This window comes from Leucoraja erinacea, chromosome 4 (genome assembly GCF_028641065.1).
Source record: "Leucoraja erinacea ecotype New England chromosome 4, Leri_hhj_1, whole genome shotgun sequence".
Lineage (NCBI taxonomy): Eukaryota > Metazoa > Chordata > Chondrichthyes > Rajiformes > Rajidae > Leucoraja > Leucoraja erinaceus.
The window spans coordinates 99,818,080-99,842,736 of NC_073380.1; the positions used below are offsets into that span (position 1 = coordinate 99,818,080).

The 24,657-nt window shown below is 43.1% G+C and overlaps 1 protein-coding gene across 1 annotated transcript in view; it reads right to left on the reverse strand.

Moving 5' to 3' along the window:
• Positions 1-24,657, reverse strand: part of LOC129696726 (sperm-associated antigen 1-like) — a 112,657-nt gene that overhangs the window by 12,828 nt on the left and 75,172 nt on the right. The window contains 2 exon segments of the mRNA XM_055634861.1: positions 1,425-1,566; positions 4,330-4,532. Of these exon segments, the coding sequence (XP_055490836.1) occupies positions 1,425-1,566; positions 4,330-4,532 (345 nt within the window).

Genomic DNA, 24,657 nt, shown 5'->3' on the forward strand with positions numbered 1-24,657 from the left:
TAAATCGACAAAAAATGCTGGAGAAACTTAGCGGGTGGGGCAGCATCTTTGGAGCGAAGGAAATAGGCAACGTTTCGGGTCGAAACCTTTCTTCAGACTGATGTGAGGGTGGGGTGGGGGGGGGGGGGGGGGGTAGAAGAAAGGAAGACGGAGAGCCAGTGGGCTGCCTCTTCCTTTCTTCTTCCCGCCCCTCCTGTCCCCCTCCACCCTTACATCAGTCTGAAGAAGGGTTTCGACCCGAAATGTTGCCTATTTCCTCTGCTCCATAGATGCTGCCTCACCCGCTGAGCTTCTCCAGCATTTTTGTCTACCTTCGATTTTCCAGCATCTGCAGTTCCTTCTTAAACATACTGTATTTAAATATTGGCAGGGAGGGGGGCCTTCCAAATGCAATGGAATAAAAAACTACAAGAATATTCCTTACACATTGCTGCATTCCTGATCTCATCTATACAGGATGTAACCTTATGGAAGGTATAATATTTCTTCAGATTAGGTAAAAGTGAAAATAGGGTTTCATTCCTTGCTCAAAATTGAATCTCCTGTTACATTTCCTTGTCTAAATATTCAAGAGAAAATATGGCTTGTATGAAAAGGATTAATCACTTGAAGGAGAGCAGCTTATTTACCTTAAACCCATTACCTAATGAACCTAAAATACCCAGTTGGACAGATTTCAAGCTGTCAGGGAGCGTTACGGTAAATTTTCGTGCTATTCTTATGGATTACCTCCTAACCATATAACCATATAACAATTACAGCACGGAAACAGGCCATCTCGGCCCTACAAGTCCGTGCCGAACAACTTTTTTTTTCCCCTTACTCCCACCTGCCTGCACTCATACCATAACCCTCCATTCCCTTCTCATCCATATGCCTATCCAATTTATTTTTAAATGATACCAACGAACCTGCCTCCACCACTTCCACTGGGAGCTCATTCCACACCGCTACCACTCTCTGCGTAAAGAAGTTCCCCCTCATGTTACCCCTAAACTTCTGTCCCTCAATTCTGAAGTCATGTCCCCTTGTTTGAATCTTCCCTATTCTCAAAGGGAAAAGCTTGTCCACATCAACTCTGTCTATCCCTCTCATCATTTTAAAGACCTCTATCAAGTCCCCCCTTAACCTTCTGCGCTCCAGAGAATAAAGACCTAACTTATTCAACCTTTCTCTGTAACTTAGTTGTTGAAACCCAGGCAACATTCTAGTAAATCTCCTCTGTACTCTCTCTATTTTATTGACATCCTTCCTATAATTGGGCGACCAAAATTGTACACCATACTCCAGATTTGGTCTCACCAATGCCTTGTACAATTTTAACATTACATCCCAGCTGTATTACATTACATTACATCCCACTTCTTATGTATGAGTAAAGGCAGGTTACGTACAAACACATTTTTGTAGATATGCTTGCTTACCTGTTTGTGTAAATCGTGCATTCATTAGATTTAAGTTTTAAGCATTCACTGTACTTTGCAATGGCTTCCTTGTACTGTGCACTTTTCACAAAACTGTTCCCTTCCTGCTTCAAGGAAATGAAATGCTCTTCTATATTTTTACCTGCAAGAATTTTATGCAAGAAAAAACAAATTTTGATTAAGAAAGGTTTGAGCTCTAAAAACCATGCAATATATAACTTTAGAAAGTTCAGATATTTACAATACAAAGACGGATCATTATATATGCATATTTTATACATTAAACTATTTCTCAATAATTTTTACTATTGAAAAAAATAAAGAAAGCATTCCTCCCTATCTAAATCCAAGCAGTCGCTGTAAAGTTTAAGAATTAACAATTGTAAATTATTCTATATTTGGAATTTTGAATACATGCACAATAATAGTGCATGTGGGATTAAGGATCTTAATTTGTTTAATATGAATATCTCATATTCTCATTATTACCTTGGGAAGGTGCATGCAAATAACTAAATATAGGGTATTATTTAATACTCAGTATCTGGATAATTTACCTTAAGGTGTTTCACTCCTCTGATGGTGGCCATGAATTAGTTATGTGAACATATTATAGAACCTTTAATCCACCCCGTGGCTCCTCCTCTCACCCTACTTTAAGAGTCTAAAATTCAATCTTTCTAATATTTATTGTTCAGATTCAAAATTTCATAACATATCAGGATTAGGCCATTCAGTCCATCAAGTCGACTCTGCCATTCATTCGTGGCTGATCTATCGTTCCTTCTCAGCACATATTCCTGCCTTCTCCACATAATGTTTGACGGCCTTACTAATCAAGAATCTGTCAATGTCCGATTTAAAAATACCTTATGATGTGGCCTTCGCAGCCATCTGTGGCAATGAATTCCACAGATTCACCACCCTGTGACTAAAATAAAATCCTTCTCATCTCCTTTCTAACAGTATGCCCTTTTATTCTTGGAATGTGCCCTCTGGTCTTGGACTATCCTTAGTGGAAACATCCTCTCCCCATCCACTCTACCCAAGCCTTTTACTATTCGGTAATATTGTGGGCGTCACAGATCATCAGTTATTACAAATCCATATTGCCACAGGACACCTACTCGCACCGCTGCAATCTTTCTTGTGAAATTATTTCCATAATGGTAGGGTGTTCCATGATTTAAATCCAGCAATGATGAAGGAAGAGCAAAACATTTACAGGCCAGACTGGAAAGTTTATTATATTTATATATGCGTTTTTATAGAGTGCATGTTGTGCAGCCGCATTACAATGATGGAGGTTGTGGCACCAACAAGCAGATTGCTTTGTCTTGGATAATATCAAGCTTCATGAATATTGTTGAAGAATATCTGATTTGGTGCCTTTAAGATAGAAGGGCTCGGGTGAATTACTGAGCGATTCATGTAGCGACAGACATTATACGAGGGCTCCAGCTACATTTTTTTTATAATGATGTTGGTGCTGATGCTACTGACCATCATGTACAGGTGGTTATAATCTCTCTTGTTGGAGAGGGTCATGGCCTGGGAATTTTGTGGTACAAATGTTACTGGCCAACTATTAGCCCATGCTTATATGTTGCCCAGGTCTTGCTATACACAGGCCTGGGCCATTTCATTTTCTGAGGGGCTGAATTATAGATTTGATATATTTTCATTTGTAAATGAACGTCCTATTTCAGACCTTATGACAAATGGAAGATCATTAATAAAGCTAAAGGTGGCTGGGCCTGAGAAACTGTTTTGAGGAATTCTTTCAATAATGTGTTGGGGACAGGATGGTAGAACCAATGACCACTATCATCTTCCTTTATGCAAATTATGCCTCCAACATTGCAGTGTTTTCTCCTTAATGCTATTTGACTTTGATTTTACTAGGACTTCTTGAACTGCACTCCATTAAATGGGGTGAAAATGTCAAGGCTAGGCATTCTCTTGCCTAACTTCTGGAATGTAATCTCCTCGGTCCTCATTTTAACCAGGACCATCTTGAGGTTTAGAACCCAATGGTCCTGGTGAAACCCAAAATGGCACTGATAAGCTGATGAAGTGCCACTTGACAACATCGATGATGACACCTTCCATCAATTTACTGATTTAGAGCAAAATAACTGGATAATAATGTTTATGATTATTAAAAGGATATCGATAAGGATAATAATAAGGATATGATTTCTCCTACAATTGTTTTAGGAAGCGGTTGAGATGAATCATTTCCTTGGCACTTCTGGCTGAATGAATTTGCTACATGAATTTTTAATCTCATAAATCAGAGTCTGATAATTCAATTTAAATCATAGATGGCACTTCCGACAACATATTACTCCTGCAGTAGTGTACTGGAGCAACAGCCTGACATTTATACGTTTAAGAAGGAACTGCAGATGGTGGAAAATTGAAGGTAGACAGCAGCGGTACAGTGCTGGAGAAACTCAGCGGGTGCAGCAGCATCTATGGAGCGAAGGAAATAGGCAACGTTTCGGGCCGAAACCCAATGGGTTTCGGCCCGAAACGTTGCATTTCAGCTTCGCTCCATAGATGGCAACGTTTCGGGCCGAAACCTGGGTTTCGGCCCGAAACGCATATTTTCGTCATAGCCTGCACAGTTTCTACTCATATTTGCCACCTGACAGTGGGGGATTCAGAATTGAATGCGTTGCTACTGATCCAAGGTGCACATGGTTAGCGACTGTACTATCAGTCATTGGCTGAGGCCAATGTAAGCAGGAAGATTTAGCTGAAGGTTGCCCCACACACCTGCAAGGCCTTCCATCCCAGGTGCGATAATAATGCTTACCGTAGGTCTGTAACCAACCTGCACTCTGAGGTTATGATTTCAAATATCAAATACTTTAATATCAAATAGTTACTTTCATACCTAGGTTGTGATCTGTTGTGCTATGATTATAATTTGGAATCTTATTTGTGTCTCCACAGGTAATCTGGGACTTGTTTCCAATTACAGTGGCTAGAGAATCATCTTCCCTTCTATGGACTTGTGCGGAGACAGGGACCACTGGGATTGGTGACAACTTTTCTCTCCACTTTGATCCATCTTCTTCTATTAATGCCTTAGTTATCCTAAAAAGGCAATCACACAGTCACTGAAAATAATTTTAATTAGTCAAGGGAGAATTTTTAGAAAAGTCTCTAATGCAAATTCTCTAACAGTGCTAACCAAATTCTTAACATAAAACTAGGAAAGTCGTAGGTTAAAATGCGAGATATTCTAGAAATAGTAAAATGCCTGAAATGTTATAATAAACCGGTGTTGTGCAGGACATCTGATCAGATTTATGCAAGACTCTCTTGGTTAGGGAGAGGGGTGGAGGGGGAGAGAGGAATTGTTGATGTTTTGTGGTGAAACACTGCATCAAGACTGGGTACTCAGAAATAAGTCAGAGCCTGATAAGGAAGGGGTGGAAATGTTCACGGGAGAAGTAAAAGGAGAGAGGGAGGGAGGATCGCATGGAGGGCAGTAGGCATAACGTTTGATATCCCTACTAATCAAGAGTCTGTCAATCTCCATTTTAAAAATACATTTTTGTGTACCTTGATTGTGTGGGAGATGATCAAAGGACTCCAGGGCACTGAGTTTGCTGAGTGGGTGGCAAGATTGGGGAAGGGGAAAGGGGCATGGTGGGAGCTGTCTTTGACAGAGAGCGTAGAAAAAGGCCCAGAATTTTCCAACTGCGGCCTTGGTAACATCAGGACTTTAAATCCATTGTCAAGGTAGACTTTAACCCTCCATCAACATAAGAGGTTTTGTTCACAGTTATTCGAAAAAATTGCATCATATTTTATTTGATATCAATGTGCATTCCCAGCAGCCTATATGCATATACACAACATGCATTTAGTAGAATCAAATCAAGACCCGATTTCCCAGAATGCATTAATGGTGCAAAAATCACATAGACAATAGGTGCAGGAGTAGGACATTCTGCCGCCCTTCGAGCCAGGGACCGGTGGAGCGGTGGAGAGGTTGCCGCCCGGCCGGCTGCTTGCTGACCGCCATTCATTGTGATCATGGGAATGCGGGACTGATCATCCACAATCAGTACCCCAAGACCCGTTCCTGCCTCCTCCCCACAATCGCCATCCCTTGATTTGACCACTATCTTTAAGAGCTCTATCTAAATCTCTCTAGAAAGCATCCAGAGAATTGGCCAACACTGCCTTCTGAAGCAGAAAATTGCACAGATTCACAATTCTCTGGGTGAAAAAGTTTTTCCTCTTCTCCGTTCTAAATGGCCTATCCCTTATTTTTAAACTGTGGCCCCTGGTTCTGGACTCCAATCCCCGTGTCCAATCCCTTAATAATCTTATATGTTTCAATAAGATACCCTCTCATCCTAAATTCCAGAGTATACAAGCCCAGTCGATCCATTTTTTCAACATATGATAGTCCCGCTATCCCGGGAATTAACCCCGTGAATCTACTCTGCACTCCCTCAATAGCAAGAATGTCCTTCCTCAAATTTTGACCAAAACTGCAGACAATACTCCAGATGTGGTCTCACTAGGGCTCTGTACAACTGCAGAAGGACCTATTTGCTCCTGTACTCAACTCCTCTTGTTATGAAGGCCAAAATGCCATTAGCTTTTTTCACGGCCTGCTGTACCTGCATTCTTACTTTCAGTGTCTGATGAACAAGGACCCCCAGATCTCATTGTACTTCCCCTTTGTCTAACTTGACACCATTCAGATGATTATCTGCCTCCCTGTTCTTGCCACCAAAGTGGATAATCTCACATTTAACCACATTAAACTGCATCTGCCATGCATCTGTCCACTCACCCAACCTGTCCAAGATACCCTGCATCCTCATAGCATCCTCCTAACAGTTCACACTATCATCCAGTTTTGTGTCATTTGCAAATTGTTTAAAGAAAGAACTGCAGATGCTGGAAAAATCGAAGGTAGACAAAAGTGCTGGAGAAATTTAGCAGGCGAGGCAGCATCTATGGAGCGAAGGAATAGGTGACGTTTCGGGTTGAGACCCTTCTTCAGACCGGTTCTGAAGAAGGGTCTCCATCCGAAACGTTACCTATTCCTTCGCTCCATAGATGCTGCCTCACCCGATGAGTTTCTCCAGCACTTTTGTCTACCTGCAAATTTGTTAATGTTACTTTGAATCCCTTCATCCAAATCATTAATGTATATTGTAAATAGCTGCGGTCCCAGCACCAAACCTTGCAATACCCCACTAGTCACTGCCTGCTATTCTGAAAGGGACCCGTTAATCCCTACTCTTTGTTTCCACAGTCGCAGTGAGAACTCCACAAACATCAACCTAAAACTCTGAAGCTGTGCATCAGCAGCAGCAACAAACTGATGTGCCACTCTAACGCACACCACTGGGCTTTTTTAAATGATTTCATCTTGTATTGCACAAATGTTGCACAATGCTATTTAATTTCCAAGCCCAGATCTACACATAGTATTTTTAATTAGACATACATTGCTCACAGAAAGCATTTGCTTGTTTGAAGTAACATGTTTTCACAGGTTTATAAGCTTGTGAAATGAATAGCAATGTAAACTGGCTTTCAGATATTCCAAATAGCAATATAAAATATCACTAAAATGAAGGAGAGAATGCCATGATTCAATAAACTCTCATCAGTATTGTCAGGAATGGCAGAATGGATATATGCTATTGCTCCAATTGTTGTTCAGACAATGTAAAGGGTCTCATCCCAACTCTGAATTTGGGAGAGAGGAAGGAGGCTTTGGGAGTCCTGGTTCTAATTTCACAACCATCAGGTTCTTGGGAAGTTGTTTACTGTTCTTTCACTTCTCCTATGGCTGCTTGCCAGTGTGTAGTTGTCATACAGATGTGCTCTGCTTGTTTCCTTGTTGTTGTTCTTTATACTTTATACATCATCTGATCTTTCACAGGTCCTTGCTATTCCCCTTCTCTCCAGGATTGTTGTCATTACCCGACAACTGCTTCTGTGGCACTCTCCGACGGCCCCTCACCAATACAACACAACCCCTGCTCAAATTTAGTAAGTCACTTACATTTTGTGGCTTAATGCTCTGGACTGCTAACTGGATTAACCAATGTTTAAGAAGGAACTGCAGATGCTGGAGAATCGAAGGTTACACAAAAAAGCTGGAGAAACTCAGCGGGTGCAGCAGCATCAACAACAGGTTTCGGCCCGAAACGTTGCCTATTTCCTTCGCTCCATAGATGCTGCTGCACCCGCTGAGTTTCTCCAGCTTTTTTGTGTAACTGGATTAACCAGGTGGTTTCCTGTTGGGTTGGAAATCTTTCAGCACCAGAATAGGACCAGGGAGGGGAGGGACATAAGAGAGCCGCCATGGATGTACAGATAGAAAGGGCATGTTAGTTTATGGGGTGAACGAGCATCTTTGGCTACGGACAGGGTTGGGTGTGGGAGATGGGGATTCCTTCAGAAAAGTGCAGACCCTAGACTGCTGGAAGTAGCATTTGGAAGATAAAATTGCAGACAGCATATCAAGGGCAAGAGAGAAATTGGAGGTTAATAAATGCTGGTAGGTCACAAGCTGTGTCTAAATGTGTAGAGGGAAGAGTGGGGATGGAGGGGTGGAAGATTGCAACCTTCACGTGGTCCGCCCTGTTTCGACGAATGCAATTAACCCGGTATGTACAATCAAATAGAACAAGTTGTCCTACAACTTTAGGCTGTGCACGCCATACGTGAGAAGAAGAAGAAGAAGAAGTGAGGATGGAGGAAATTACTCCAACACTCCATGGCTCAAAACCAGTTGCACTCAGGGTTCTCTTCATCTGAGCTTTACGTGACTGTGCCCGCCTGCTTTGAAAGTAAAACTGGCTAAATTTGGGGCATGTCATCTAATTTAAATATTTAAATTATAGACCAGATCTAGTGAGCTGATCACATGTCCAGCATTTTAAAAATAAAGATGACGGCTGGTTCGCATCAGATACAAGATGTTTGGAATTTAAAATCTGTTTCTCTCTTCTCTCATGGGTTTAAAATTACCCACATTTTATGTCTCAAAAGCACAAATTAGCCATTATTATTGTGTAATTCAGAATTCTACTTAATAAATGTTGACGCAATTCATTTATGATCTATCTTATCTGGAAATGCATTTGTTCAGTCTCTTGAGTTAAAATATTTTAAAAATCTTTAATCCTGCTTGAACATGTTAATTTTACTTTTGTACCATTCAGTCTTATTTATTACATAAATCAAATGGTTTAACATCAAACAGTTCATACATTTTATATAATATCTAGGCTACCTCAACTCTTCTGCGCCAGTTCCCCATAATCCTCAATGTTTCAAATATTTATCTATCTCCACAATATATTCAATGATCTGGCCTCTATCACTATCAGGGGCAGAGAATTCCAGAAATTCACCATCCTCAGAGAACAAATTTGTACACACCTCAGTTTTAAATGATTTGGCCCCTTATTTTGTAATTATATATCCATGTTCTTATTATTTATTAAACAAAAGTGCAAAACAGTTTAGGAAAGAACTGCAGATGCTGGTTTAAATCGAAGATAGACACAAAATGCTGGAGTAACTCAGCGGGACAGGCAGCATCTCTGGAGAGAAGGAATCAGAATCAGAATGCTTTATTGTCATTGCATGTGTCACATACAACGAGATTACTGTGTCTCTCCATTTAAAAGAACTTCAACATTCACATACTCATACTTTTTACACTCCCTCCCTCCCCAAACCCACCCATGGATTCACATTTACATAAATTAACACTGTCTCCCACCCCCCCTCCTTCCCCATAACCCGCTCCCGAGACAGAGTTCAGTTCCAAGATTGCTGATGGGTAAAAGCTGTTCTTGAGTCTGGCAGTGCGTGACTTTAGCGACCTGTACCTTTTTCCTGAGGGCAGCAGTGTGAAAAGGTGGTGACAAGGATGTGTAATGTCTTTCACGATATTACAGGTCCTGCTGCGGCATCTGGAGTGGTAAATGTCCTCCAGAGGGGGCAGGGGGAGTCCAATGATACCCTGGGCAGTTTTTATCACCCTCTGGAGAGCTGCTCTGTCAGCTGCTGAACAGTTCCCAAACCAGGCAGTTATGCAGTAAGTCAGTATGCTTTCTACCGAACAGCGGTAGAAAGACTCCAGCAGTTTAGCAGACAGATGGGCCTTCCTCAGTGTTCTGAGGAAGTAAAGTCTCTGTTGCGCCTTTTTTACAACTACAGCAGAGTTCACAGACCATTTAAGATCCTGTGAATGGTGACGTTTCGGGTCGAGATCCTTCTTCAGACTGTACAAAACAGTTTATATGGACATCATTGTAATCCACTTCCCATTCTATTGCAGGCACACGCATCTTTGCCTTGCAAGGTTAGAATTGAGGAGATGGAGACAGAGTCATGCATAGTTGGAGACAATCTATATTATGTGATTTTCTTGTGTACCATTGGGACCAGTTAGGCCAAGTAGCGTAGATGCAGCTAGGGAGAAAATAGATAAGCGCTGGGAAGAGTGGAATAGAGACTTATGCTGTTGAGAAAGTATGGGAATGACCTATGCAAAGAGAAACAGCAGTATGCTGTAGTTAGATCAAAAGACCATGTTACATCTGCAGTCACTTTGACTGCTGAGGCAGCTTCCTGTAGTGTAGAAGCATGTTTGAGGGAACCATAAATGATAATGTTATCTCTGAGGAAGCCAACGCCTCCAAACTATGAAATGAATGTGGTTGATGATGATACTTGTCAGGATTTCAAACTATATTTTTGGCCTCTTGCAAACTTTCTCCAAGTTGTTGAAAACACACAAACTTATATTATCCACAATGAGATAGAAAGGGCACCCTGATTATCCAGGGGCACCTGCCTGCATAATGATCTTAACGATTGCATACCAATCCAGAACAAGGGGGTCACAGTTTAAGGATAAGGGGGAAATATTTTGGGACCGAGATGAGAAAAATATTTTTCACACAGAGAGTGGTGAATCTCTGGAATTCTCTGCCACAGAAGGTAGTTGAGGCCAGTTCATTGGCTATCTTTAAGAGGGAGTTAGATGTGGCCCTTGTGGCTAAAGGGATCAGGGGGTATGGAGAGAAGGCAGGTAGAGGATACCGAGTTGGATGATCAGCTATGATCATATTGAATGGCGGTGCAGGCTCGAAGGGTCGAATGGGCTACTCCTGCACCTATTTTCTATGTTTCTAAGCAACTAGTTAACTTACATGCCTCTCTACTGAGTTAAAATAGTAAGATTAAACGAGAACTTACCAGTTTGAAGTTTGATCTGTATTTTATGAGGAGTTACGATGTGGGATTACGTGAAGAACCCACTCAGCGCGCATGCGCGGCATACTTCCAAGCAGCGGTGTGGAATCACAAATAGACACAGTTATTGAAGTAAACATAGTAAAGAAAAGGAGACATCAGTTATCAGTTTGACCTATATTATGAGGGTGGGAGCGGAGGGCACGTAATCCCTCATCGTAACTCCTCATAAAATACAGATCAAACTTCAAACTGGTAAGTTCTCGTTTAATCTTACTATTTTACTTCGGAGTCACATGAGTGGCTACGTGAAGGCTTCAAAGCTCTGTGATTTCAAACCGTGTAACAGTTTTATTTCATTCACTGCCGAAGTTCTTGAGGGAGGAAGTGTGTTATCGTAACCAACCAATGAATCTGTTTTTCGAGAAACAAATATGGTATTTAGTAACAATAACAAATTAATTGCTCCCTCGGGCTTAAATTAAATTTTTGCAGTTTGTAAAATTTTTCTGCAAACAAGTCAGGTTTCGTCAACGGCTTATTGTAAAAATTTCTGAATGTCGTTTCCCTCGACCATTCTGCTGTCGTCAGAATATGGTCAACCGGTACGTCCATTCTTTCGGCCGTTGATGTAGACGCTGCCCTGGTGGAATGAGATTTGAAACAAGTTAGTGTCTATTCCGGCAGCCTTTAGTACCTGCTTGAGCCATCTTGCAATGGTTTGGCTCGTTACCCGGCCATGAAGTTTTTTGTGGCTGACCCATGAGGCTTTTTCACTCCCTCTGATATTATAGGTTGTGTCTATATAATATAGTAGATAGGTCATGACACACAACCGCGGCTCTGGCGGGTAAGCCCGGAACACCACAACTGGATTGGCTATACCTGGCCTGCTCTGTTCTACCAGACCCTGGATGATGAACGAGATCTGGTCTGGGGTGGTCACCATGTTGGCCAGTCGCAATCAATGTAGTGACTGGACCCTCTGAGTGGATACAAGTGCCATCAACATGAGCGTTTTCAGGGTAGTTTGTTCGAGGCTGAGGGATCTGGCTGGTGGCCATCCCCTGAGGTACGTCAGGACCACACTGACATCCCATAAATGGGTATACATTGGTCTAGGGGTTTGATGTTATAGATGCCCTTCATTACTTTGACCACCAGTGGATGGGATCCCATCGGCTGTTGTCCTGGTGCTGGTTTCAAATAAGCAGACAGGGCACTCCTTGCTGTGTTGACGGCACTGTAGCTGATTCCTCTTTGTGGTGTAGGTAGGCCAGGAACTCCAGTGCGTTGGTGACTGTTGCTGTTGTGTACGTGGTCCCTGTTTCCTGGCAGTACTTCTCCCATTTCTTGATGCTGGTTAAGTACTGCTTCTTAGTGGATGTTCGAAAGGGATGCTGACATGGTGTTGATGGTTTGTTCTGACTTCAACAAACATGTCATGCAGTACTGGGAACCATGGCTGTGTAGGCCAGTCGGGTACTATCAAACCCTGATGCAGAGTCCATCTGTAGTTTTTTGTAGTACCTGACTGATGAGGCAGAAGGGAGGGAAAACATAGAAGAAGGAATCTCCCCAATCCAGCGTGAAGGCATCTACTACCGCTGCTGCCTCCAGGTCTGGTTCCCAAGCAACATGCATAGTTATCTGGTGATTTAGCCTTGATGCAAATAAATCGATATCTGGCGTGCCATATAGCTTGATAATTTTTGCAAATACTTTGGGTTTTACATCCATTCGATGTTGTCATTGAATTTGCGTGACCTGGTGTCTGCCACTGTATTTAGCTTACCCGATAGGTAAGTTGCTGACAGCCAAATATGTCTTTTTGACACACCATTGCCAAATTGTGTTGACCAATTTGTCGCATGATAACGATTTTATGCCTCCCATGTGGTTAATGTAGGCCACCACCGTAGTATTATTCATTTGTAACCGTACATGCAGTGATGCATATTTGATGTATATGCTTTTAATCCATAAAAGGCACCCAACATTGCTAAATAATTAATGCCCCGTGTAAGTAGTAATGATGACTTTAGGTTAGTCCATCTACCACCTGTTAGATAATGATAGGGCTGAAACTATGCCAACTGTATTGATATAGTTTCAGTGGGTAATTTCATGACCCGATCATAATGACCTGCATGATATTTTAATGCCTGTACCTTTGCTCTTTGTAGATTTTATAATGCAATGGTCCGAATTGTGTAGCCAGGAATGCTGCTACTATTTTCCCAATTACTCTTGCTACTTGTCGAATAGTTGGTTGCTTGTTGACCATTAAATTGTGGCATAATTGTGCCAATTCAACCGTTTTGTCTTTTGGCAAGTTACAGTCATATGGACTGAATTAATTGTGAAGTCTAAGTAGTCCATGATAGTGGATGGCTTCAACTTTGATTTATCTGGATGTAAAACAAACCCCAGGGTTTCAAAAACTGTTTTGTAGCTGAAAAACAGCTGACATGGCCAATTCATGGTCTTCTTATTAGTTTTGCCAGGGCTGGTTTTAGTATCTTAATGAATAACCTTGAGCTGCGTTACCCCATGGGGTAATGCTTTAACTGGCATAGTTGCCCCATCCAGGTAAATTTTAGGTATCTGCGTAGATCCTTTTGAATGGGTACTGAATAGTAAGCATTATTTGAGGCCAATGCTTGCCATAAAGTATCCTTTGAAATTAGATTCCTTATTTTACATATTTTTGTAGGCACCAGACCCACCTACCTCCATGGATATGGGCATTTCTTCTGTCTCTTCCCAGCCCAGCGAGTCTGGCGCGTTGTCTGACGTGGCGGTGATGTTGGGGGATGGCACATTTTCCATGGGATCCTGCTCTGGGCTGTGGTCTAAAAGACTCCCGGGCATAAAAACAAATGCGGACCCCGAGCTTTCACCAGTCCCATATGGTAGACGTCGGCTGGTGGACGTGATGGGGTGCTGCTGCTTGGGTATTGTATTTTTGGGGTTTGCTCGTCCTGGGGCCTGCCCGCATGAGGCCGAAAGTTTTTATTCACATGAGGTTTTTCGCCAAAGAGCAGTGAGTGTGACTCAGTGGCTGGGGTTTAGCACAACCCAAATTCGGGATTTAGGGCAGGTCTTATGATTTATATACGGAGGTAATTTATCTCGCTCTGCGTGTTGCACAACAGTGCGAGAGTGATTTGTTAGTTAGTGGTCATCTCCGTATTGTCCACAGAAAAACGAGCAAATGGTGTGATGGCTGACGTCAGGAGCCTGAGGATCCGCTGCAGTATCAGCTCCTGGTCCGAGTATTTGTGCCCCCAGATTTGGCTGTTGACTGCCGGCATTTTGAAGGACTATAATTTATTGGAGCTGTACATCTTAAAGCCTCATTAACCACCTGCTCCTGTAGGTGCCTGTCGGAGAGGTGGTCAACGCTGGCCATTAGTTTTTAGGCTCTAATGGCCTTCCTGCACGTGGGGTAGCCACGTAGCGGTCCACACACACCCAGCAGCTCTTCCTGTTCCTGCACCCCTGGCATACTCCCGATTTCTTCAGCCAGCGACCCCCTCTTCATGACCAGCCCAGCCCTGGTCACCCCAAAGCTAACCACACTAAGGAGGAAGCGATGGGCAGTGCCTAGGCACTGTGCAGGGTATGCCTGAACCCTCCAGCGAGACTGCCCCTCACGTAGCGTGTCTCGCAGGAGCACCTGCTCCGAGAGGCGCTCCAGCAGCTCAGGCGGCTCTCACTCCCCCCGTGCGGGTGGAGAGACGTCCCGTCCAAAATCGGGAAAACACCTGCCGGATGCTTCTTCGGGTGGCTATGCATCCAGCCCGCTGCTCAGGTACTAGCAGGCTGGGCTCGGCACGGTGTCGGAGAATAGCGGAACACCGGGCAAACGCTCCTACCGCCTGTTGCTGCCCCCCTCCCTGACGGAAAACGTTCCTCCTTGAACGGGGGACAGTTTTGTTCCAGAGCCTTTTTCTCTGCCTGTAAAACACAAGCAGAAAAAGGCTCCCCTGTAATAGAAACCCGACCTCAGGGTACTCACCTGACGGTCCGTTTCATTCTGTAGCGGGAGCGCCTAACTCCCGTTGCAGCCGCTGTTGCACTGCTGGCGTTAATGCCGCGCATGTGCGCTGAGCGGGTTCTTCACGTAGTCACCCATGTGACTCCGAAGTAAAATCTGTATTTTGCAACAGACTAGTTTTAAAACTTCTTGCATTACAAGATAATTGAAGCAGATTATGAGGAAACAAAACCCACGGTAGATTTTTGCCATGTTTGGTTTATTATTAACTTGTTTGCCCAGGATTTCAAATATGTGCAAGGTATGCCTGGGTGTCGCAATGGCATTTCTAAGCTATGTGAAAAATGTGAGGCGTATTTGTGAAGAGCACAAGGAAGATGTAAATAGGACAATGAGGCTATATTTCATGTTGTTGAATGATTCTAGCATTTAGGAATGGGTTTTTCCCTGCAAGCTCTTCAGAATGTTGCTGTTCCGCATGAGCGCCTCTTTACTGTAATGGGGATCCGGCTTTCTCAAATGTATAGTTGAACAATGAGCTCCAGATTTCCTCAATACATACTTAAAATCATTCTGATTATTGGGAAAAAATACTGGAGTTTAAAAGCAATTCAATGCTGCTGTGAGGCCAACGTGATAAGTATTATCCTGCAGAGTCAGTCAGCAATTTTTGAATTTGGCTGATTGTCAAGCAACCGCTGCAGTTGTTTATTCTAATACAATGAGTCTGTGTCATGGGATTTCAGCCTGATCAATTCTCCCTGCAGACTGGCAGCAGTCAAAGACTGCAAGGGCCTTAGCATTCCTAATGTCATTAATTTCTGCAATATTCATGTAAATATTTCCATCAGCATTTTCTTTAAGGTCAAAATGTCACAAATCCGGAGCAGAACATACACTTTCTTTTATTCTCGTTTCTTTAAATTTTGTGCGAATGATTTAATTGATGTTAAATTTATAAAGCAGCTTAGTTGAGCCACACATTCTTCCTTTTTCTGCATTCTCTTCAAGTTTGTAATAGAGTACTTTGGCCATCCACCCCACTGCCCCCCTAATCTCCTCATCGCCAGCCTTATCATGTGTGCAGTTTCAACTTCTGTGGGCAGCAAGACTTCCTTCACGAGAATATTGCATAATATGCATAAGATTTCAGAAGGTTCAAATAGGCTCAATCAAACTCCCAATAGAAACATGGCCCCATTTTTCATGTCATCCCTTTGATCAGTCAACCTCAGTGAAGTTCATAGCCATGACTTATCTCCTGATGAGTTTCTTCCATTCTGGTTCTGAGTCAGGCCTGACAGAATAAATTGTTACACCATTGAAAGAGCACTGCTGTTTCCCAGACTTCCTTTTTGATTTAATCATGTTTTGGACTTGAACATAGCTCAGAAGGCTACCATTCATTGCCCATTCCCCTGCCATTAAACAGCTAAGGCCTTCTCTGTAAACATGATCCCACAATTCTGTTTGGAAAGGAGATGCAACACTGCAGGTCCATGCTGGATCCTAGTTGAACAATCATAACAGTCCCCTTCTCCTTCTCTTTATTTCTCTATAATCCTGCACTCTCTTCTCTTGTGCCCATTAATTCTGTTTTTTAATTATTTTGCCATTTACCTACACTAAAGAGAATCCTGTAGGAGTTAATTGATTTACCATCACATCACTGGACTGTGGGGAGGACACCCTGTGCCTGGAACCCGCTGCCAGGGGTGGTGGTGGCAACAGACAAAATAGTGGTAGTTCAGGCTATTAGATTGGCACATGAATTTGTAGAGAATGGAGGGATATTAATCATGTGCTGGGAGAGGAGATTTGTTTGACTTGGCAATGCCATCATCCCCTCCAAACTGGTTACCAAGTTCACGGAACTGGGCGTCTGCGCATTCCTCTACAAATAGATCCTCGACTTCCCAAACAACACACCATAAATAGTACGAAGGTAGACAAAAGTGCTGGAGGAACTCAGCGGGTGAGGCAGCATCTATGGAGCGAAGGAAATAGGCAACGTTTCGGCTTGAAACCCTTCTTCAGACTGATGTGAGGGTGGGGGAGGCGGGAAGAAGAAAGGAAGAGGTGGAGCCAGTGGGTTGAGGGAGAGCTGAGAAGGGGAGGAGAAAATAAGGACTACCTGAAATTGGAGAAGTCAATGTTCACACCGCTCGGGTGCAAACTGCCCAAGCGAAATATGAGGTGCTGCTCCTCCAATTTACAGTGGGCCTCACGCTGGCCATGGAGGAGGCCGAGGAGAGAAAGGTCGGATTCGGAATGGGAGGGGAAGTCGAAGTGCTGAGCCACCGGGAGATCAGGTTGTTTATTGCGGACCGAGTGGTGTTGGCGAAGCCTACGCTTGGTTTCACAGATGTAGAGCAGCTGACATTTAGAGCAGCGGATGCAATAGATGAGGTTGGAGGGGGTGCAGGTGAACCTCTGCCACACCTGGACAGACTGCTTGGGTCCTTGAATGGAGTCAAGGGACGGGAGGGGTTAAAGCGACAAGGGTAGCATTTCTTGCGGTTGCAAGGGAAAGAGGCCGGGGAGGGGGTGGTTCGGGTGGGAAGGGACAAATTGGCCAGGGAGTTACGGAGGGAGCAGTCTCTGCGGAAAGCAGAAAGGGGAGGAGATGGGAAGATGTGGCAAGTGGTGGGATCCCGTTGGAGGTGGTGAAAATGACGGAGGATTATTTGTTGTATGTGACGGCTGGTAGGGTGGAAGGTGAGGAAAAGGGGACTCTGCCCTTGTTACGAGTGGGGGGGGGGGGGGGGGATGGGAAGTGAAAGTAGAGTCACGGGGTATAGAAGAGACCATGGTGAGAGCCTCATCTATGGTAGAGGAGGGGAACCCCCGTTCCCTGAAGAAAGAGGACATCTCCGATGCCCTAGTGTGGAACACCTCATCCTGGGTGCAGATGTGGCATAGACGGAGGAATTGGGAGTAGGGGATGGAGTCCTTACAGGAAGCAGGGTGGGGGAAGTATAGTCCAAATAGCCTTGGGAGTCAGTGGGTTTATAGTGGATGTCGGTCAGGAGTCTATCACCTGCGATGAAGATAGTGAGGTCAAGAAATGGAGGGAAATGTCGGAAATGGTCCAGGTGTATTTGAGTGCCAGATGGAAGTTAGTGTTGAAATGGGTGAAGTCAGTCAGTTCTGTATGGGTGCAGGAGGTAGCACCAACGCAGTCGTCGATGTAGCGGAGGTAGAGTTCGGGGATAGGGCCACGGTACGTCTTGATCAAGGATTGGTCGACGTACCCTAGAAAGAGGCAGGCGTAGCTGGGGCCCCTGCGCGTGCCCATAGCTACGCCTTGTATTTGGAGGAAATGGGAGGAGTCAAACAAAAAGTTATTAAGGGTTATTAAGGACCAGCTCCATTAGGCGGAGGAGAGTATCAGTAGACGAGGATTGGTTGCTCGTCCGGTCGAGGTAGAAACGGAGGGCTTTGAGATCCTCCTGGTGGGGCATGGATTTACAAATTTATTCTCTGGAGCGCAGAAGGTTGAGGGGGGACTTGATAAAGGGCTTTAAAATGATAAGAGGGATAGACATGAGATGATGTACATCAGCTTTTCCCTTTGAGAATAGGGAAGATTCAAACACTTCCTTCTCAATAACCATCAGCACCGAAAATTACTGGGCGTGCACATCTCTGTAGATCTGTCCGGAATGCAGCACATTGATGCAATTATAAAGCAAGCCCATCAACGCCTCTACCTCGTTAGAAGATTGAGGAGATTCGGTATGTCAACGAATACTCTCTTGAAATTCTGCAGGTGTACAGTAGAGAGCATGCTGACTGGTTGCATCAAGGTCTGGTTCGGCAATTGCTGTCATCCCAGGAATGACAAAGATTGCAAAAAGTAGTGAACACTACCCACCCTATGATCTTCAAACCATCGAAGGGATCTGCAGACGTTGTTGCCTCAAAAAGGCAGCCGGCATCATCAGACACACACACACCACCCTGGACACTTTCACTTCACTTCTGCCATCGAGAAGAAGGTATAGGAGCCTGAAAACTGTAATGCTGAGGTACAGGGCAAAATTATTTCCTGCAACCATCAGGTTATTAAATACAAGATGGACACAAAAAGCTGGACGCAAAACATCACCCATATAACCATATAACAATTACAGCACAGAAACAGGCCATCTCGGCCCTACAAGTCCGTGCCGAACAACTTTTTTCCCTTAGTCCCACCTGCCTGCACTCATACCATAACCCTCCATTCCCTTCTCATCCATATGCTTATCCAATTTATTTTTAAATGATACCAACGAACCTGCCTCCACCACTTCCACTGTAAGCTCATTCCACACCGCTACCACTCTCTGAGTAAAGAAGTTCCCCCTCATGTTACCCCTAAACTTCTGTCCCTTAATTCTGAAGTCATGTCCTCTTGTTTGAATCTTCCCTATTCTCAAAGGGAAAAGCTGATCCACATCAACTCTGTCTATCCCTCTTATCATTTTAAAGCCCTCTATCAAGTCCCCCCTTAACCTTCTGCGCTCCAGAGAATAAAGACCTAACTTATTCAACCTTTCTCTGTAACTTAGTTGTTGAAACCCAGGCAACATTCTAGTAAATCTCCTCTGTACTCTCTCTATTTTGTTGACATCCTTCCTATAATTGGGCGATCAAAATTGTACACCATACTCCAGATTTGGTCTCACCAATGCCTTGTACAATTTTAACATTACATCCCAGCTTCTATACTCAATGCTCTGATTTATAAAGGCTAGCATACCTAAAGCTTTCTTTACCACCCTATCTATATGAGATTCCACCTTCAAGGAACTATGCACGGTTATTCCTAAATCCCTCTGTTCAACTGTATTCTTCAATTCCCTACCATTTACCATGTACGTCCTATTTTGATTTGTCCTGCCAAGGTGTAGCACCTCACATTTATCAGCATTAAACTCCATCTGCCATCTTTCAGCCCATTTTTCCAAATGGCCTAAATCACTCTGTAGGCTTTGGAAATCCTCTTCATTATCCACAACACCCCCTATCTTGGTATCATCTGCATACTTACTAATACAATTTACCCATGTAATGTAACCCATTCCATCTCTCCAGAGATGCTGCCCGTCTCGCTGAGTTACTCCAGCTTTTTGTGTCTATCGGTTTAAACCAGCATCTGCAGTTCCTTCTTACACAGGTTATCAAACACTACAAACTCCAAATAAATTCCAAACTACATAGGCTTGGGCGCATTGTTATTGGCTTTGCACTATTATTGTTTGTTTGGTTTATGTATTATGGAGCTAGGCAGCATCTCTGGAGAAAAGGAACAGGTTACATTTTGGGTCGGACCCTTCTTCAGACTCTGAAGAATTTCAGACTCCAGTGCCCGTGGTCGGACGGGTCCACGATGGGCGCCGGAGGTCAGTTGCGGATCTGGCATCACGTTGAGAGATCAATGTTGGCGCACTATACATGGCTCTTTGCATACTTTGTGTATGGTATGCAAAACAAAGAATTCCATTGTAACATGTCACATGTGAGAATAATCAATCAAATGCCACCTGTTACTTTTCTCAAGAGATGCTGCCTGACCCGCTGAGTTGCTCAGACTTTGTGTCTATCTTCAATATAAGTCAGCATCTGCACTTCGTTCCGACACATATATTATGCTGTTTACTTTGGTTACATATCTGTTGCAAGTAAGAATTTCATTGTTGTGCTTTAGGGACATATGACAATAAAATACTCTTCATATTCAGCACAGTCATTGTGGGCTGAAGGGCCTATTCTTGTGCTGTGCTGTTCTATGTTAAAATCCATTAAACTGATGATAAAAAAAAGGATCATAATTAAACACCATTCCCCAGGTCAACAATTCCCACTTAAATGACTGCTGTCTCTGATCTTGTGTCCAGTCTAATTGACAGATCTCAGCCTCTTCAATCCGGGAAAAGGCATGGGTGACTTGTTCCCTGGATTATTTCACCCTGACCATAACATTCTCCCAAACTCCCTTCCAGCTACATACTTGAGTGACGTGGGACCCTTTCAATTTCTCCCTCAGCTGAAACTTGGAGAGTTGGAAAATCTCTGGCTATCCAAGGAGGCTGTGTGAATCAGCTGGGCTCCCACACCACTTTTATAGTATCATTTGCATCTCTGAAATATAAATAGCCCAATATTTATGACACTGCTCTATCTATTTTTTTGTTAGGTGCTAAAATGGCCAAATGATTACTTTGACCAGAGATTCTTTTCTTTTAATTTTGGCACCAGAGTGTTAGCATATTTATTTTCATTCTCACGACCAATTAGCAAAATCAGAATACCTATTTTGTACTCATTGCTCAACAGCTGCATTTAGACAAGGACACAACACTACACTAGCTTTAGGCAGTGCCATCAGGCCAAACTGCTGTCGATGGGCTTGTTTCAGGTGGAAGTCAAAGAATAATATCATATTACATTACTGGAATGTACTCAGTATACAATGATATACAAAAAAAACGATGCTCAGCTCCTAAACCTGCTCTGATTGCTGATCTAAGCGGGTGAGGCAGCATCTATGGAGAGAAGAAATAGGCGAACCATCTGAAGAAGGGCCTCGACCCGAAACGTCGCCTATTTCTTCTCTCCATAGATGCTGCCTGACCCGCTGAGTTCCTCCAGCATTTTTGTCTACCTTTGATTTTTCCAGCATCTGCAGTTTTTTCTTAAACTGATTGTTGATCTGATCACAATCTTGATTCCTACATTCCTGTCCATCCATGGTTACATTTCACCTTTGTTATAAATGATGTGTCTACCTCTTCCATTGCCATTTAAGGGAATAGAGTTCCAAAGATTCATGATTCTCTGGATTGCTTAACCTCTATTTTAAGTGTCCATGTGGCACAAGGACCTGTTGGGCCACAGCCAAACCCCGCAGCAAACCTGGCTCGCACGGTGCAGAACTTGCCTGGAGGAAAGCACCTGCTCGTTCCCAAAGACCGGAGAACCGGAGGGTGGAGGGAGTTGGCGACGGCAGAGGACGCAAAAACAAAGTGCCGGTAAGAAGACTGGCAGACTACTTTCCGCGACCTCAAGGTCGGCTGTGAGAGGTGCCCCTTGAGTACAAAGGCTGAATGGTGGCTGGGTGAGGAGAGGGAGTGGGCGCCCAGTTCACTGGGCGATCCGAATGGAGGCAACAGTTGCAACGGGCCTTTATGCCCAGTTGCAGGTGGGACTTTGAAAATGGTGCCAAAACTTGACAACTCTTCCACATAGTCACAGTGGGCTGTTTCTATGCACTCTTTATTTAATCTGGGATTGTATTTACGTATGGTAATAATTTACTAAACTGTATGTAAAAAATAATTTCACTGTACCTTGATACATGTGATAATAAAGAATGATTGATTTAAATAATGTTCTCTCAGAAGAGAAAACATACTCTCTACCTGCATCCTGTTAAGAATCCTTGTGATCATGCATTTTTATTTTTAGTCACCTTTCAGTTTTTAAACTGCAACAGATGCACGCATAGCCTGACCAACACTTCCTTAAAAGACAACTTGCCAATCATGTCAAGTAAACCTTCTCTGAACTGCTTCCAATGCTTCAATATATATTTAAAAATAAGGCGATCAAGTGTGCACAGTCTAAATTTGGAATCACAAATGCCCTGTTTAATTGAAGCACGATTATCCACCAATTGAAGCATGATATTCCTACTTCTGTACTCAGTTGCCTTCACAATTAATGATATTATGATAGCTTTTCCATGACTTTTTGCACCTACATAAATCACATAAATCAAGCAGTAGGATACCTACATCTCTGCATCACGGAGTTCAGTAATCTATCACCATTTGAGAATATGCTTTTTTTTTCCCTGCCAAAATGGAAAATATATTTGTCTGCTCTTTTAACCTCCACTGACATAACCTATTTATATATTTTGGTAGATTCCTTACATCCTCTTTGCAATTTACTTTCCGTCCTTTCTCATCAGACAATTTAACAACCAAATTTTCAGCACCTTCTTTCAGCTCATTCATCATATAAATTGCAATAAATTGAGGCTCCAGCATAAGTTCTTGAGGAAGTTGCTGGAAACTGGAGTAAAAAAAAAAAAATCTGCTGGAAATTTCTGTCTATGATTCCATCTGATGTACGAGCAAAGGCTACATAAATTAACACAAGGAGACCTGCAAAACTAAGCACTGTTCCCATCCTTAGAGTTATGGGCCTGTGCTGCAGTACTGGAAAAAGCACCAACCACAAAACAAATGAATCAATACAGTAAGTCGTACTCCCCGATTTCGCTAATTGTAAAAACAGCAAAAACCAGGAATGTAATTGAATCTCTTGAAAGAAGTTTCAAAATAATTAAAATATAATTAAAATGATTTAAAAAACTGAAACATCAAGAAATCAAAAGCTTTAAAAAAAACTCTATTAAAAAACATACATGAGCCTTCACAACTAATATTCTCTATTCAAAGAATTCAGAGTTGCTGTTCCTAAGCTAGATCTCACCTAACTGCAGGTTCAGCAGGTAGATCTTTATCTGTAAGTCATTATTTAAGGTGATGGGATGGCTGAATTAAGATATAAATGTAGACAAAAGTCTAAAAGTTGCATTTCCAACTTTAAATGGTAAAAAAAAAAACAAATCCCTGCATTGTGGGCCTCCTCATGCAGTTTGTGGAAGTCACATACGGTTAAGAGATTTATTTGTTATGTTCATGCAATAGTCGTCAGGTTTCCCTGTGTAACACTGTGCTGTATCAGTTTTAACTTTATTTATGTTCTTTATTGATTTATTGCAAGTTCTTGTGATTGTTAGGATTTGGTCCCATAGATGTGATCTCTTCAGCCAGCTTTTACCACAATCCAAACAACATTCTTCTAGCTATTGGGGAATGTTGCTATTGAATGATTAGATGAGCAATGATCAGGAGTTTGAGGGTGCTCTCAGGAGTCAGAGCTACCAGTATAGCCTGCTAAGTTCAGGCTACAGATTGGCCATGGAGACCCTTCAAGGAAGGAGTTCTTGAGATGAGGTTACCAAGAAGATCTATACAAGGATAAGATTACAATCTTGAAAAACCCAAATTGTGGAGGAGCCAGCAATGCAGGCATATCCCAAAATCATGTGGGCTCACATTTTTCTCTCCACAATAATGCAATCTAGGTGACATGCCAAATGCAATCTATGTGACATGCCCAATGCAGCTGTGAACAGCAAACCTTGCGATATTGCAGAAATCAGCAGCAGCTTGAAATGAAATGCAGAAGTAAAAGACAATGACTGTGATCGTAACCTCCAAGGATAAAGCTGTCAAACATCACACAAACGAGGCACACAAAACTCCAAATGCTGCAATCCTGAGCAAAATACAAAGTACTGGAGTAGCTCAGTGGGACAGGCAGCATGTGTGGGAAACATGGATAGGTTATGTTTCTTCAAACTGATTGTAGTAGGGGTGAGAACGGTGAAAAAGAAATGGGCTGTGGAACAAAGCAGGACAAGTGATAGGTGGATATGGGTGAGGGGGGATTTGATTGGCAGGCAGGTGGACAAAAGCTAGAGGTAAAATGGAAACAGAAGGTTGTCAGAAAAGGAGGGAAGAGATGTGGGATGTAAAGTCAGAGTGAGGAATATAGGTGGAAGGGGTTGGGGATGGGGATGGGGGTGGAATGGTGGGAGAAATGGGTGTACACTGAGGGTGGAGGGGGAAAGGGAAAGTGAAAGGGGGAAGGTGTTGCTTAAAATTGGAGAATTTAATGTTCATACCGTTGGGTTGTAATCTACTCGCCAATCTGAGCTGCTGTTCCTCCAATTTGCAGGTGGCCTCACTCTGGCAATGGAGGAGGCCCAGAACAGAACAGACGGTATTGGAATGGGAAGCAGAGTTATAATGGTTAGCAACCGGGCGATCTAGCAGGCCTTGGCGACTGAAAACGCAAGTGTCCAGCAAAGTGTTCTACGCCCTATGTTAAGGCGGC